Source organism: Astyanax mexicanus, chromosome 7 (genome assembly GCF_023375975.1).
Source record: "Astyanax mexicanus isolate ESR-SI-001 chromosome 7, AstMex3_surface, whole genome shotgun sequence".
NCBI classification, from domain to species: domain Eukaryota; kingdom Metazoa; phylum Chordata; class Actinopteri; order Characiformes; family Acestrorhamphidae; genus Astyanax; species Astyanax mexicanus.
The window spans coordinates 8060453-8077111 of record NC_064414.1 but is presented as its reverse complement, the minus strand read 5'-3'; the positions used below and the strand labels follow the sequence as shown (position 1 = coordinate 8077111).

The window sequence follows — 16659 nt, the reverse complement described above, 5'->3', positions numbered from 1 at the left end:
GTGTGGGCAGTGGGCCAAGTCCTGCTAGAAAAGGAAATCTACATCTCTATAAAAGTTGTCGGCAGAGGGAAGCATGAAGTGCTGTAAGATTTTGTGGGAAAACAAAACTACACTGACTTTAGACTTGATAATAAAACACAGTGGATCAACACCAGCAGATGACATGTCTCTCCAAACCATCACTGATCATCAGTAAATTTTACATTTCATTTGTAAATCAAGGGAGCAGAGTCTGGAGGAAGAGTGGAGAGACACACAGTTCAAACTGCTTGAGGTTTAGTGTGAAGTTTCTGTGATGGTTTGGAGTCATGTCATCAGATCAGATTTCATTTTCTAGCAGGAATTGGCACACTGCCAAAAGTACCAATTGGTCTTATACAATATTCTAATTTACTGAGACATGGGTTTTCATTGGCTGTAATCCCTAATAATTAATTATAAAAGAAATAAACACTTGAAATAGATCACTCTGTGTAATACATCTATAGAATACAAATTGAATTGAACTGAATGATCAAAATTAGGTAACTTTTCAAAGATACTCTCATTTTTTGAAATGCACTAGTATGTTCCAGCCTGGGCTTTCAAGTCTTTGCATAGTAATTTTTATTTAAATTAGCATTTTTATATTTATTTAATTATTTATTAACGTGTTTTAATATCTGATCCTTTTTAAACAATTTTAATACTACTACTACTACTAATACTACTACTAATAATAATGATAATAACAAATATTATTATTATTATTATAATTATCATTAACATTATAGCAGTGCATCATATGCAGACTTTGTGCTTCCTCACATCAGGCCTCATCTACTCAGGGCAGACATGGGCAGGTCAGTGGGTCACTATAGGTCAGGGTGAACTGATATAGATGACGCTAATTCCACAACAACAGGTGTTCCGCACACCCCTTTCTCAAGCATGCCAGAGCTTTCTGATCTGTCAAAACACACACACACACACACACACACACACACACACACACACACACACACACACCCTCCACACACCCACAAATACACTCCACCCACAAACTGCAGCAGTTGCATAACATAGTTACATGTGCTTGTGTTGTTTGGCTCCTTTTTGGTGACCTTACATGACTCACTGTCTGAACAAACACACACACACACACACACACACACAGGAATGCCACCATATAGCAGATGCCTTTCTTAAAACTGCCGTTTTATGTATGATGTATATAATGCAGTGGTATATCACACAAGACAAGCTGTAATACTGAACTCGGCATATTTCTATAGATCCTCTTAATCAGTCTACAGCAGTGATTCTCAGTTGACGGGTGGCGGACAGCTTCTAAAAAAATATACACACATTAAAAAAAAAAAAAATGAATAATTAATATAAAAATAATGAAAGCTCATATGATTTTGTACGCATCTGTTATATTGGGGGGAAAAATTAAAGTATTCTAAATGCAGAGATTACACAGAGAATGAAATATCTCATTTTGTGGCCTTAATTATTTTATGCATTTCTGATTCTTCATTTTATTGTAGTAACTTTTATACATGTAGTTATCTCGTTCCTCCTCAGTTTATTAAGGAATGGGCTTTTAAATACACTTTGCGTGCATATTTTTTTTACATGTTCTTTTTGAAGACTATTTTAAAAAAATAAATTTGTTTGGTTTATATTCTATACAAATGGTCGCGACTTAACGACCATGAGAAAAGTGAGACCAGTTTAAAATCCCTGGTCTGCAAGAACAGCTCCACCCATTCAACAATTAACATCTAAACTAAACATCTGCAGTTCATTGTTCTTGTAAGGCAAATTATTGGAACAGTTGAACTGTTCAGATTAAATAATAAGACTTAATATTTAGTTGCAAATCCTTCGCTACTTTGCAATAACTGCATCAAGCTTTTCCAGGCATTTTTTGTTTTAGGAGGCTACTCCCTTCATTCTCCTCTTCAGGAGGTAAAACCCATGCTGCATAGTGTGTAAATCTGGATATTGACTAGGCCAATATATAACCTTCCACCACTTGCCACTAATGAACTCATTTGTTGTAATAACAAATGCGTTTTGGGTAACTATCTTACTGTATGATAAAGGATTTCTTAATCAGTTTGGTTGCATCTTTTGTTAAATTGTCATGCAAAATGTTTCTGTAGACTTCTAAGTTTATTATACTGCTGCCACCGTGTGTGACATCATCAATAAAAATGTATGTCTTAAAAGAAGCCATGCAATCTCAGGCTATCATTGTGTTTCACAGATGAACTGGTATGTCAGGAATCATGAGTCTTTCCATCACATTGGTAAGGGTTAATCCTTCCAGTTTCATCCTTCCGAAAAACGTCCCAGAATTACTGAGGCTTGGTTTGTGCTGTAATTACTGGTTTTTATCTTCTGGTAAAGCCCTGTACTTTTGTTCATGAATTCTTCTGTGACCAGTAGATTGTGTTACCTTCACTCCTGTCCTCTTGAGGTTGTTGCTGATGTGTTAACAGTTGTTTTAGGGTCTTTTTTTTACAGCATTCACAATGTTTGTCATTAACTGCTGTGGTCTTCCTTGGTCTACCTGTTTCATAACAAAATCTGTTGCTTAGTACACCAGTGATGACTTTCTTCTTCAGGACATTCCAAACATTTGTACTGGCTGTAGCCAGTATTTGTGAAATGGCCCAATTTCCATCTTCTCTCAGCTTAACAATTGGTTCTTTCATTCAAAGGCGACACTCTGGTTTTAAATGTTGATTACTAATTTAGCTATAAATGCACAGTCTGCACAGACATAACTAAAAAAAAAAAAAAACTGAGCGTAAACATTCAGCGCTGTTTGTTGTCTGAATAATCAGTGTATCAGGAAACACCTGGGCAACAAAACCCACATGACAATCAAATGTTCCAATACTTTTCCTCAGACAAAAGAATGTGGCATGACTGCATGTTCATCTCTACGTATACAAAACTGAAAATAAGCACTTGGCATGTTGGCTAGCGAGCTAACTCTGTTACTAGAAACAATAAAAAACAAAAGCAAGCATAAAAAAATGATTTGCTATTGTACAGTTATGAACATATTTTATTAATCTATAAATAACCTCCGTACTGTAGTCAGGTGGTGGATGACTTTTGTATCAGCTCTTTTCAACTGAGGAGCTGAGGGAAACTGATACGTCAGCTCACAGACGCCTTGTGCTGATCCACATCACCCTTAGGATTGATAATGGAAAGAGTGCCATCTAACCTTTCAGAGAGATCAAGGCCAATTGTGATCTGCTCTCTCGGGGCTCCAGCAGCTGATGGCAAGCTGCATGACCTTGAACGATCTTCTGATCATAGTGGCAGCGTTTTAGACCACTGTACCAATGGCAACGTTAAAAGTATACCTAATGGATGGCCAGTGGTCCAACGGTCTAATGCATTGCCACTATGAGCAGGAGGTCGCAGATTCGAACCCCAGCTCATGCTGCTCTGCCATCAGCTGCCGGTGCCCAGAGGAAGCACAATTGGCTACCCCAGGTGGGTAGATGGCGCTCTCTCCCCATCACGCTTAAAGGTGGCGCCGGGCGGCACGAGGCGTCTGTGAGCTGATGTATCGGAACCTAGCCGCTGCGCTTTCCTCCGAGCGCGCTAGCTGCTCAGTCAATGATTCATCCGCAGCAGCTAAAAAAAAAAAAGGGGTGACTGACTTCACACGTGTCGGAGGAGGCGTGTGCTTGTCCGCATCCAACTAGGGTCGCAGTTGCCACTGGTGATGGGGACGCACAAAGGGGTGGGACAATTGGATAGCCATTATTGGGAGAAAATGAGGAAAAATCTGAAATAAATTTATATATAAAAAAAGTATACCTAATTAGAAAAAATACAAGAGATAAAATAAACTTATGACCCATTTAATATTAAATTGCCACAATGCAGAGGCAAAATACAGAATGTGTTAAATATGTCAGGTTTAAAAATAATTTCTTAATCAAAGGTCAGTTGTATTGTCATATTAGCTAAGCTGTTAAATAAATCAGGTACAAAAGGTAAGTTAAGAGACCAATTCCTTCTTTTTCACCCGTCTGTACGTTCATCTGTCATGTGTAACAGCTCCAAAATCAAAAGAGCGCGCAAATACTCATGCATTGGCACAGCTAAAACATCTTTTTTTCACAATGATGCAAATACTCTGGCCTGATTGGACAACTGGACACCTATAAATCCAGCCTGCTTAAATCTATCCAGTGTCTATAATGGTCAGTGCAGGTACAAAAGGACAAACGAACGCCCACCCTCCCACCAATCCCATGTTCGTACCATTGGAGGCAGGAAAAGCTTAAAATAGCTAGACAGTCCTTCACAGTTCCATGTGATCCAACATCATGAGGCTTTTCATGGCCTGTGCACAGAGCACGAGCCCCGGCCTTACAAGGACAGCTCAAAGTTCTGTACTGTACAGGCCGGATGATCCATTTTACTGCTTATCATCCTGCATCTTCGAAGAAAGATAGATGGATAAATATGTCAGAAATGAGAGAAAGATAGAGAGACAGATAAAATCAGAGTTTTTTTTTCAGTTCATCTCTGTCCAGTGCTGATGATTAGCGTTTGAAGAATTTGAGGTAGACCACAGCTCCCAGTATGGCCAGCTCCATGATAATGATGACACCCAGTAGAAGCTTATTGGTCATCAATCTGTCAAAAGAGAGAAAGAGGAAGTCAGATACACATCTATGAGAATACCCGTATGTAATTAACAAAGTACCGATCTTCGTTACCTCACTTAAATGGAAATATTTAACTTTACTTAACTTTTAACTACATTTTTTCCACAAATATCTCAACTTTCTATTCTTTAACTTGCACTTTAAAAATAGCCTGGTCACTCTAATTTAAAAATAAATACATAAATAAATGAAAACCTATGCAGATAATCCTTTCCATCCAGATAGATTGAATCTGATTGTGATTAAATGTAGAAAAGTATAAAATATTCCATTTCGATACCTTATTGGTTTATACTGTGTTTACCATTACACTGGTAAAACGTTTGAGTTGAAATTTCAACTTCTACAGAAGTATTTTAAACCCTAGTATCTTTACTTCTACCTACAGAGTAATGAATGTCAATACTTTTCTATGAGGGTTCTATACAGACATGGCAACCTATGACTGAATCTCTATCGAACATGGCTGCAGCTCTGTGTGTTCTCTATAACTATACTTATACTTTTCTGTATTGCATTGTTTAGACATCAATCTTAAACAACATTTTTATATTATAATATAGACTTGTTGATGTATTTATTACCACAGAACGATGTGTCAGGAAAAAAGTCAGAAGGACGGACACAGACAGACAGGTAGGTATTTAAGTAGGTGTGTGTGTGTGTGTACACAGTGTCTTACTCACTTTTAGAGCAGAGAGCTCTCTGCTCTAAAACTCACCTGCCTCTGTATCGCTCATTCTGTTGCTGGGCGGGTAAAAGCAAGGCTTATACAAGGTTTTTGTGGTTAAAGCCAATGTGACTAGAGTATGGAGGGTAAGTGTAAGTATTATTATATTATATTATATTATATTATATTATTAGTTTCCCATCATAATGATCAAATATTTGATACCTCTACATACATCGTCACACCCCGTGTTTGACATATTCGTTTTTTTTAAATGCTGTTTTTTTAACAGAAAGAAGAAGCTGTTCAGTGAATAATGACACAAAACAAAGCAGAATTTAGACAGCCAATTAAAAGGCCAGATTTTGAAACAGACATGCTAAGGTATTCTGAGGAGGCTGATCACTTATCGATATCTGGTAGAGAATGATACAGACTGCTTTGATACACAGTGGATGATCTACTAAGATGAAGGGAATGAGATAATTGATGAGAAGTGTCCTATACAGCTCACCGTCGAGACATGGCTCTGAGGATCTTCCTACTGCGGCTCAGGTTCTCTCCTGTGTTCACCAACTACGAGAAGATGAGTGAGAGAGAGAGAGAGAGAGAGAGACAGAGAGAGCGCAGGAGGGGATTAATGACTCTTGTCCTGTCCCAGAACAAGCCCAACGCAAATTAACACAGATTAACTCTTCTCTCCTGCCCTCTGCTATTTACACCTACCTGTCACCTCACCTTAACCTCCACTCAAACCCAATCATTTGTAAATACTGATTAAACATACAAATTATTTTAAAACACAACTGCCCTTGAAACAATTACATGGTGATAAACAATATTAGAGTATACTCTTTATCTTTCCATTGTTATTTATTATTTTAACTATAATAATACAAATAATAGTAATAATAATATTACTACTATAATTAGTAAGAATACAATTCTTTTTCTGTTGTGATCTGTAATAGTAATACAGTAACTGCTGCTACAGTAGCAAGAAAAAGTATGAGAACCCTTTGGGATTATACTTGGATTTCTGCATAAATTGGTCATTAAATGTGTTCTGCTCTTCTCCACACCAACAGACAAACACAGTCTGCTTAAACTAATACAACACAAAAAAAAAAATGTTTGCATGGTTTTATTGAACACAGCATGTTAACATTCACAGTGAGGGTGGAAAAAGTATGTGAATCCCTGGCAAAGGACTGTTCTAAGAGCTAATTAGAGCCAGAATGTGATGAGATTGGATGTGTTGGTTAAAGGTGCCCTGCCCTATAAAAACAACAGTTTTGAGTTTGCTGTTGTTAAGAAGCACTGCTTTATTTGAATTATGTCTCGCACAAAACACAAAAGAGCTTTCAGAAGACCTACGTTCAAGAATTGTTGACTTGTATGAAGCTTAAAACCATCTGTCCGCCAACTGAACCTCAACAGAGGATGGATGATGCAACAGGACAACGACCCAAAACATTGAAGTAAATTAACAACCAAATGCCTTGAACAAAAGAAAATACATCTTCTGGAGAGTCCTGACCTCAACCCAATTCAGATGCTGTGGCATCATGACCTTAAAAGAGCGATTCACACCAGATATCCCAAGATTATTGCTGAACTGAAACTAACACAACTGACCGTTGTGTTGTGCAGGTCTGAACTTCAACTACAGGAAACATTTGGTAGTGGTTTTTGCTGCCAACGGAGAGTCAACCAGTTATTAAATCCAATGGTTGACATACTTTTTCCACACTGCACGGTGAATGTTAACATGTTGTGTTCAATAAAACCATGCAAACATATAATTTTTGTGTGGTATTAGTTTAAGCAGACTGTGTTTTTCTTTTGCTGTGACTTAGATGAGGATCAGAACACATTTTATGACCAACTTATGCAGAAATCCAAGTAATCCCAAAGGATTCACATACTTTTTCTTGCAACTGTAAGTGAGTGTCTCACCCTGTCCCTGGTTCGGTCCAGCTGTTCTCTCTGCTCCCCCAGCTCCTCGATGATATCTGTGCCGATCTGGTCTGTTTCAGCTGCAAGACGCTGGCTGCGCTCGATGCTCTGCGAGGCATTATTCAGCGATTCTGTGCCCTGGATTAGCAAAGCCCTCTGGGCCTGCTGCTGGGTCTGAACACACACACATGCATATGAAACACAACAGTGAGGGAGGAAGCCATGATGAAGACAACAGGCCCTTTATTAAATAAACACATTCAGATCAGTCATTTCCACTGTGGTCACAGATAAGCTTTATTACACGTTTATTGAGAGTCAAAGTGAAGCCTACACAAAGTTTAACCTGCAGGACTGTGTACACCCCAATCAAAGGATTACACCATCCAGGATGACATCCTTAAAGCAGGAACTTAAAATACATAGATAACATTTGTACCTAAAGTTTGGACACATTTTTGAGCTTCTGTTTTTGGGAAGGTCTGAGACTTTGATTAACAAATCAGACCTGAGGCATGTCACCACCTGTACTGTAATTAGGAATTCAAATCCTTTCTGCTACTAGATGTTGCTCTAGGGCACCAGTCTCTCAAGTGGAGTGGTGTTACCTTTCCACCACACAGCATAGCAATTTGTATATAGGCCAAAAAGTTTAGCTTTGGTCTCATCTGACCACAGCATCTTCTTCCACATTTCCTGTGTTCGCTACATGGCAAACAGCAAATGACACTGCTTACATCATTCTTTCAACAATGGATTTCTGGCCACTATTAAATAAAGACCAGATTTTCCCTCAGCCTGAGCTGCGGATTTCTGCAGCTCCTCCAGAGTGACCATGGGCCTTTTGGCTGCTTCTCTGACCAGTGCTCCATCTGTCAATTCAGGTGGAAAGCCATGTCTTGGTAGGTTTGCGGTTGTGAAATACTTTTTTCCATTTGTGAATGCTTAGTATATGTTTTTATAACTTAACCCTGCTTTAAACTTCTCCACAACTTTATCTCTGAACTGTATGGTGAGTTCCTTAGTCTTTTTCATCTTTTTCATGATGCTGTTTGTTTACTAGGGTTCTCTAACAAACCACTGAGGCCTTCACAGAACAGGTGTAAAAATTTATACTGAGATTAACTTGCACACAGCTGTGTATGTGACTCTATTTACTAATTAAGTGACTTCTGAAGGCAACTGATCGCACTGGATTTTATTTAGGGGATTCAGAGTAAAAAGGGCTGAATACTTGTGAGTCTTGGTTCTCCCAAGGTATCTTCCTCCTCCAGCTCAAAGGGAGTTTTTCCTTGCCTCCGCGCTCAATGGGGTTTTTTTGTATTTTTTTTTGTATTCTGTATATTCTATTTTTAATGTTTTGCCAGATTTTGTCCTGTGATCATGTTTCTGTAAAGCTGCTTTGTGACATCAGTTGTAAAATGCACTAAACAAATAAATTTGATTTTATTTAATACCTTTGCACATCACACTTTTCAGATTATTATATTATTTTTATTACATTTTTAAAAATCATGCATCATTTTCATTACTCTTCACAATTATGAGCTACTTTGTGTTGGTCTATTACTTAAAATCTTAATAAAATACATTTAAGTATGTGGTTGTAAGGTGACAAAATGTAAAAAGGGTCAAGGGCTTTTTTACTTTTGCAAGTCACTGTATGATGAAAGTTGACAGAGATTCTGAGACTGAGAGTAATGTATACTCACGCTGTGGTCGTTCTGCTGCCCATAGATACCGAGTCTGCCCTCTCCTGGGCGGCCGGAGAAGCCCTGGCCAGTGTCCGAGCGCATGTCTCTCTGCAGTTTAGACAGGTCTCTGCGGTACATCCTGATTTTAGTAGACATGGGGTTCCTGAAGGAGGCTGGAGCACCAAACAGTTCCTGTTCCATGCCCTGAAGCTAATGTGGGTAAAGAACATAACATTCATTCATCAAAACATTTTGAAAAAACACTTCATACATGCTGTTCTTCTACAGTAACATATTATCAGAATATCTGCCTGAACCCCACCCTCAACTGCAAAAAGCTTTTATTGATCACCACAATGTGAACAAAACTGCTTGATACAACTATTTCAAAACCAGACAGGTCGTTAATTTTTTCAGATAAAAGCTGGCGCTGCTCCCAGAACAGTGGTTTCAAAAACATAGCAATAATTTCCTGTGTTTTAATTAAACAGTTACATCAACTAATGTGAAAGAAAAACCTCAGTGCTCTTATTAGTATAAGCGTTATTATGGTAACCTGCAGGAGAATGCATGATGCAATAATATCGCCGACATTTGTTAATATCGTGAACGATATTATACCCTGAAATATGGTGCCATATCACCCAGCACTAATTATCATATTAGGGTACTACTTTTCTTTTTGCTGTTTTAGTAAAAGAAAAATTTACACGGTTCTCATTTCCCATTATAATAATCTACTAGAGACAGATTATATCTGTCCAGTATCATTGATTTTACTTTAATCCTGGATATATGGAGATCATTATAGTATCATTACATTCTGGATCATTGACTTTTGTTACAAATCTGATTAAATTCTTGTATTTCTTAATATCTCAGTTAGGGGTGTGCCATATCATATCGTCTGCAATAATAAAATGTTATTTTCATTTTGTTAAAGTAGTGTATTCCTGATTTTTTTTTTTTTTAATTCAGTGTTTTGTCATATCGCCAAGTGTATCGTATCACAAAAATACCATGAAATACTCTGATATTATTTTAGGGCCATATCACCCACCACCAGTGTTAAAAACAGTTTATAGTGTTATATAAACGTACTTATACGAGTACGGTATTAAAACCCCTAATATACACTGCCTGGCCCAAAAAAATATTATTATTAATTCAATCCTGCATTGCATTAATTTTTCAAAAGACCTTTCAGCATTGATGATGGAAGAGTCTGACCGCTGAACAAAGCCTTTTCCAGCGCATCCCAAAGATTCTCAATGAGGTTAAGGTCTGGACTCATGCTCTCTGAACCACTCTTTCATAATTCCAGCACCCTGAATCCTGACATTGTCATCTTGGAATATGATCGTGCCATCAGGGAAGAAAAAAAAAATCCATTGATGGAATAACCTGGTCTATATTCAGTATATTCAGGTAGTCAGCTGACCTCATTCTTTCAGCACATACTGTTGCTGAATCTAGACCTGCAGACCAACTGCAGCATCAACCCCACATCATTTACTTAGTTAAATCCAGGTGGGGACTTTTTTTTGGCCAGACTGTCTAGTATAATACTGCATTGGATCAATGCACAAATATATGGATGCATTGTCCACACCCATATTATGCCATTATAAACCTTCACTACCTCATAGTGTTTAATTATCTATATGCAACCTTTCATGGCTGAGGGTCATTCACATGTAGACCACATATCTAATGGTGATCTGTCCACATCGTATAATGCTTATCAATTGGAATGAATGTATACGAGTGCCTCTATGCTGATGTGTGCGAAAAAATCTCTTATGAGCACCTTTAACTTTGTTTTGGCTGCCAGCACTGATCGTTATGGAAATTAGATTTTAAAAATAGTTTGAATTTACTTTTCATGAATTGCAAATTGAATTAATAGACATCTCTGTTAAGTATTGTGAGAACATAGCTGTGTACCCATTAACAAAGCTTAGTTTAGTGTTTACAGTGTCCACAATGGTGGCGTGACTGAAGGTTTGTCTTTCCTTTTATGTGACAACTAGAATTTGGGAGTTCCAGTTCCAGTCCAGTTTCTTTTATGGAAAGTACTGACTCCTCTCTTGTATATTTTTTTGATCCTACAACAGGTTTTAACCATATTTTTTTTATCTTTCCAACAACTTTAATACTGATAAAGCATTAAAAACATTACATAGTGTGATTATAATTAAAGACTAAGATGAGCCATATCCATATCATCACTGTCCAATGAAAAACATAAATCTCCAAAACAGCAACTTTGCAAGAAAATGGTAAAACCTTCCTAACTTTCAATGCAAGTCAATGTAAAAAAGAATTAATTTTAGAGCATTTGTAGTATTTCTTATGGTCCATTTATCAAGAAACTTTAAAACAGAGTAAAAGACACTTTGTGTGTTCCAATCATGTAGTAAACTAAAAACTGACAAAAATGGAGATACTTGTTTTTCATTGGACCATGAGAATATGCTCACACTGAATGCCTTAAATACAGCAGGCGTTCTTGTGCCTTTAGTGCCCCCTGGTGATCGGAGTTACATTTTCAGTGGAATAACCACTTGAGCAAAAGCCTGCAGCCACATCGGCGGAGTTGTAAATAATATACATACTTTACTTAAGTAGGAATTTTGGTTATCTTTACTTTACAGCAGTAAATATATATTTTTTCATTTTTTTTTCTACGCCTTATATTTTACACAATTATCTGATCTTTCTACTCCTTACATTTACAAACAGCCTTGTTACTTCTATTTCATTTCAGCTTGTTTTCATTATGGTGTCTCATCGTTCAATAAAACCCCTATCCAGATAAATCTCTCCATCCAGATTGAGTGAATCTGATTGTGATTGGATGTAGAGAAGTATAAACATATACCATTCCGACACCCTATTGGTTTATACTGTGATCCATCACACCTGCACACGTCAGACCCCCCCCCCCCCCCCCCCCCACACTCCAGCAAGAACATAGCTGACATATGTGGTCTAATATGAAGATGATCCGTGCAGAGACTCAAGAGAACTCCAGACAAACTCCAGTCCAAATAAACTTCTTTAACATATTTACATTCTACTAAAATTTTACATACATTTTCAAAGAGCATATATGCAGCTGAAACAGGGAACAGCCTAGTGCATCCCTAATTTACATTTTAATAAAACATTACAGTCATTATGGCTTTAAGAAATATGTGTTTTGGGAAGAGGGGTAGTGCACTATAGGACTCTGTGGCTAAGTTTTGAAAAACAGTATTTAACACATTTACTTCAAGAGGAAAAAGCTTGAGTTGATACTTTAACTTCTACAGATGTATTTTAAACCCTAGTCTCTACATTTCTACCTACAAAGTAATGAATATAATTACTTTTGAAACCTTTGATGGTGTGATACTCCTGCACTACAAGTTGCATATCAAGTTCAGTGGCTTTTATTGTCATTCCATCTCAGTACAAGTACAGAGTGTCAAGAAATGATGTTTCTCCAGGACCATGACACAAATTAGAACAAACAGTATGAGACAAGACAGCATAAAGCGCACATGTGTAAATATGGGTGTGCCTTATCGTATCATAAGCATTCATTTCAGCAAAAATTCTGACACAAGAAAAAATTCAATAGCGTGATAATAGTAATGTTCTTCAAAGCAGTCTATTTTGTATTTTTTTTTGCTATTTACTGTATTTACTGTTATTTATTCATTTTTTTGCACTTTATATGCTACACTTTAGTTTTGTGGTAAACTGTTGTTGTTGCATTTCTTTCCTTTTTGTTACACTACTATTTTATACAAAATCAGGGTCTTGGTAAGTTACTGATTAAAAAAATCACAAACATTTTTTTTTGTTTCTACTGCATGTATGAAATTCTTATATTTATACTAAATAAACTTTGATACTTGGGTTGAATACAGTGTTAAAGCAGCAAACAGGTACAGACGGGGCGCATTAATACTATTTGTGAAACACTGGGCAGGTTTTACCAAAAATTTAGATTTACAGACATATTATGTAGTCTATATCATCATATAGGAGTCATTAAGTCATTGGTAATTCTGACATAACATAAATGACAACTGCCAGATTCACATTATGTCAAAAGTCAAAAACAGCTGCAAATGCTGTAAAATTAGTTACTCACCACTTCCTCTGCCTCCCCAAGACGTTCATCAAACACTCTCACTAACTTCTTCTTCTCTTCTAAAGAACAGAAAAGAAACACAAACATAATTTGTATTACAGTAACTGCACATAATATATTTCATACATAGTCATTATTGTATATTAGAACATAGATCATTTAAAGTATCTTTCAAACGTGAGTACAACCCTCACATTTTTGCAAAGTTTTATTATAGCTTAAGTTATACCTAAAGATAAACACTGATACAATGTAAAGTAGTTAGTGTACAGCTTGTATATCTGTGTACATTTGCTGTGCTCTGAAAATAACTCAACACACAGCTATTAATGTCTAAACCACTGGCGACCAAAGTGAGTACACTCTTAAGTCAAAATGGAATTGTTAGTGTAACAAGGTCTCAGGTGTGAATTTTTGGTGGTTTTGCTCTCACACATTCTCAAAGTGGCCACTGGATATTTAACATGGCACTTTACGGGAAAGAACTCTCTGAGGATCTGAAAAAAAGAACATAAAGATGGACTAGGCCAGTGTTTCTCAACCAGGGTGCCGCGGCACCCTGGGGTGCCGTCTGGCTTCATCGGGGGTGCCGTCAAAATATTGCGCCTCACGTGCATATTTCCTTTCCAGAGTCAGCTCGTGTCGGGGTGTGTCCCAATTCACAGGCAGCATACTATGAAGGATGCGACCCACAGAGGCGGTGGATTACTGCGCAGCTGTGACGCAATCTGTCTTCGAATACAGCCTCTGAAGGATGCAGCCCCTAAATTGGGAAACACTGTAAAGTTTTTGTCCCCCACGCGATGCACGCGCTATTTTATGTCAAATTCCGCCAGCAACACCCCTCGTTCTCACCTGAAGTACTGCGCCAGCACATCACCCCAGTTCTCACCTGAAGTACTGCGCCAGCACCCCCCCCCCCCCCCTTAAACTGGGGTGCCTTGACATCTCGCATATATTTAAAGGGTGTCGTGATATAAAAAAGGTTGAGAAACACTGGACTAGGCTACATGAAGATAGCCAAAGCCCTAAAATTGAGCTGCAGTATGCTTGCCAGTGATATCCAGGCATTTAACAGTACAGCCTACACTCAGGACAGTCCACGCCAAAGTCAAACAAAAAAGCTAAGATTTCCATTGGTTTCCAGTGGTTGTCAATGGTTTCCAGTGGTTATTAGAAGGTAGCGTCTTCTAAAGATGAGCATTGTGGTGGGAGTGTCATTGGTTTTGGGCTATATAAGGTGCTGCTAGCTGTAAGGAGTGACAGTCCTTCGGAAACTGGGACGCAGGACAGTATCCTCCGCAGGACACCTCCAAGACAATTCTGACTTGCTAATAAAACTGAATATAAAGGTGATGGACTGGCCCAGCGTAGGTTCAATATAGGATACAATTTTAAAGCTTTGCAATTATGATGCCAATTGAACTTTAAACCCTTTCTAATAAATATTCGGGTTGAAAAATACATTGCAAGAACGTTTTCCTGAATGAATACAAGTTACACTATAAACACTCAAATTATTCATTAAATCAATTCCAAAAAAACACTAGGAAAAGCAATGGCCTACTGTACGTGGATTTGTTTGGGATATTATAGTTAAATTGTACAGGCTGAAAGATGACCCCTGCTAGACCCCAGGCAAAATGTTTCCACACAACAACTCTCAAGGGTCATTCACCATTGGAGATTTATTTCAATATATTTAATTATTTTCTAACAAAACATTAAAGGCTTTTCAGTCATAATACTTTATCAAACTGCCTCTAGTTCATAGTCAGTATAAGTAGAAAGCCCCGAGATATGCAATTGCAGGCAGAGGATGGCAAAAACAGGCTTGAAACCTATCTATCTACAGGTTCTGATTGTTGTATTTCAGTGAATATATAGTTAAAGCTGGGTGTTGCTTACTGACCTGTGAACTGTGTAAGTTAGTTAGCTAAATATATAATTTTGGTGATTAATAAATGGAATAGCTGGTGTAAATAGTATAAATACCGCCGTGGCTCCGCAGCACTCGTTCAGGAATCAGTTTCACTTCATCGTATAAAGATTTATACATTTCATGAAGTTTCTCAAACTCCTCCGACGACATTTTGCCCCTTTCTTCACTGCAGCCGAGAGGCCTTAATATTTTACACTTAAATAAAGATAATCAGCCGCTCTAAACCATATATAACGCTATATAAATCAGTTTACACCACCGGTAACTCCCAGCTCTCTCTGCTTCACAATAATAAACACAGCGAATCAACTCCGCTTCCTCATCCCACCGCGTGACTATAGGAGCCCTGAGAACATGCCTGCATAATAAAACTCCGCAGTGCGGACTGATCGGCCTGTGGGGACGAGCTGTAAAACACTGCAGATATTATATTACATTTCTAAACAAAGTAATAATAATAATCTAAAGTTTGCACTGAAATTTGTAACGACATTTTCTGCGGCGACTCTCAGCGTCCTTAACAAAGCAGCGCATTGTGGTCTATGTAGTTCAATCAAAGAGTCTAAAATGAATTGGTTCAAATGGAGCTAAATCGGAGAATAACGGTGTTTTTCAAATTTTATACTGTAACATGTACTTTTCTCATACATTTTCTTAACACATAACCATATCATATGATTTTTAAAACGTTTAAATTCAAGTTATAAGCCTTTCAAGCCTCCAGCATCGGCTTACCAAAAGGTCAATCAGTTGTAGTGTAGCATTATCCAGACCTGAGTTCTAGAGACCCAGGCTTGAGAAAGTGCTCTATAAAAAAAAAGTGACTTGAGTAGAGCACAAGTGGAAGTAATAAAAAACATTTTTTGTACCTAAGTATTGCAAGTAGTTTATTGTAAAATGTAGTACTGAAGTACTAAAAGTAAAATTCATTCCCTGAGGACTTACTCCCGTGCTCTCTCTAGCGGCTGAAATAGGAAGTGGGCAAATTCAACATAGGCTTAGGTTCAATGTTTCAAAGAAATGTATAATTATGAACATATTATAAACATATTTTAAACGTACTGTTTAAAAAAAACAATCAAATTAATATTTTTCAGATTCGGCAACTTGTTTCATTGATTTGATAAATAATTAATTTAATTTATTAAATTATCTCCTCAATTTAGTAAATAATTATCTTCATTTAGTCCCCACAGGTTAACTACAGATTTTTCTTTAATGAGGGACCAGTTTATTAAATTGAGGAACAGAAATTTGTTTATTAAAGTGAGGGAATTGTTTAATAAATTAAGGAAGCAGTTTATTAAATTCAGGGACTGCACTGTCAAAAGGTTTAAGGAAATTTCTCATCACCAAGCTGATCTTATACTGATCTTTCACTAGTGTACAGCTTGTAAAATAACTCAACACACAGCTATTAATGTCTAAACCACTGGCAACCAAAGTGAGCTGCTGCTGTCTGTAATAATTACATAGTAACACATAGTAACACAGTACTGTACTTTTACCTACTGTACTTGAGTACTATGCTTTTGAATACTTTATGATTT

The 16659-nt window shown here is 37.4% G+C and overlaps 1 protein-coding gene across 1 annotated transcript; it reads right to left on the bottom strand.

The window, feature by feature from the left end:
• Window positions 1-3865: 3865 nt before the first annotated feature.
• On the bottom strand, window positions 3866-15429 carry vti1b (vesicle transport through interaction with t-SNAREs 1B). Its single transcript, XM_007247520.3, has 6 exons — window positions 15163-15429; window positions 13168-13226; window positions 9039-9230; window positions 7327-7500; window positions 5882-5943; window positions 3866-4665 (listed from the first exon to the last, which is right to left on the bottom strand). Exons 1-6 carry the CDS (start codon window positions 15257-15259, stop codon window positions 4572-4574), a joined length of 678 nt encoding a protein of 225 aa, XP_007247582.1. The 5' UTR covers window positions 15260-15429; the 3' UTR covers window positions 3866-4571.
• Window positions 15430-16659: the final 1230 nt, after the last annotated feature.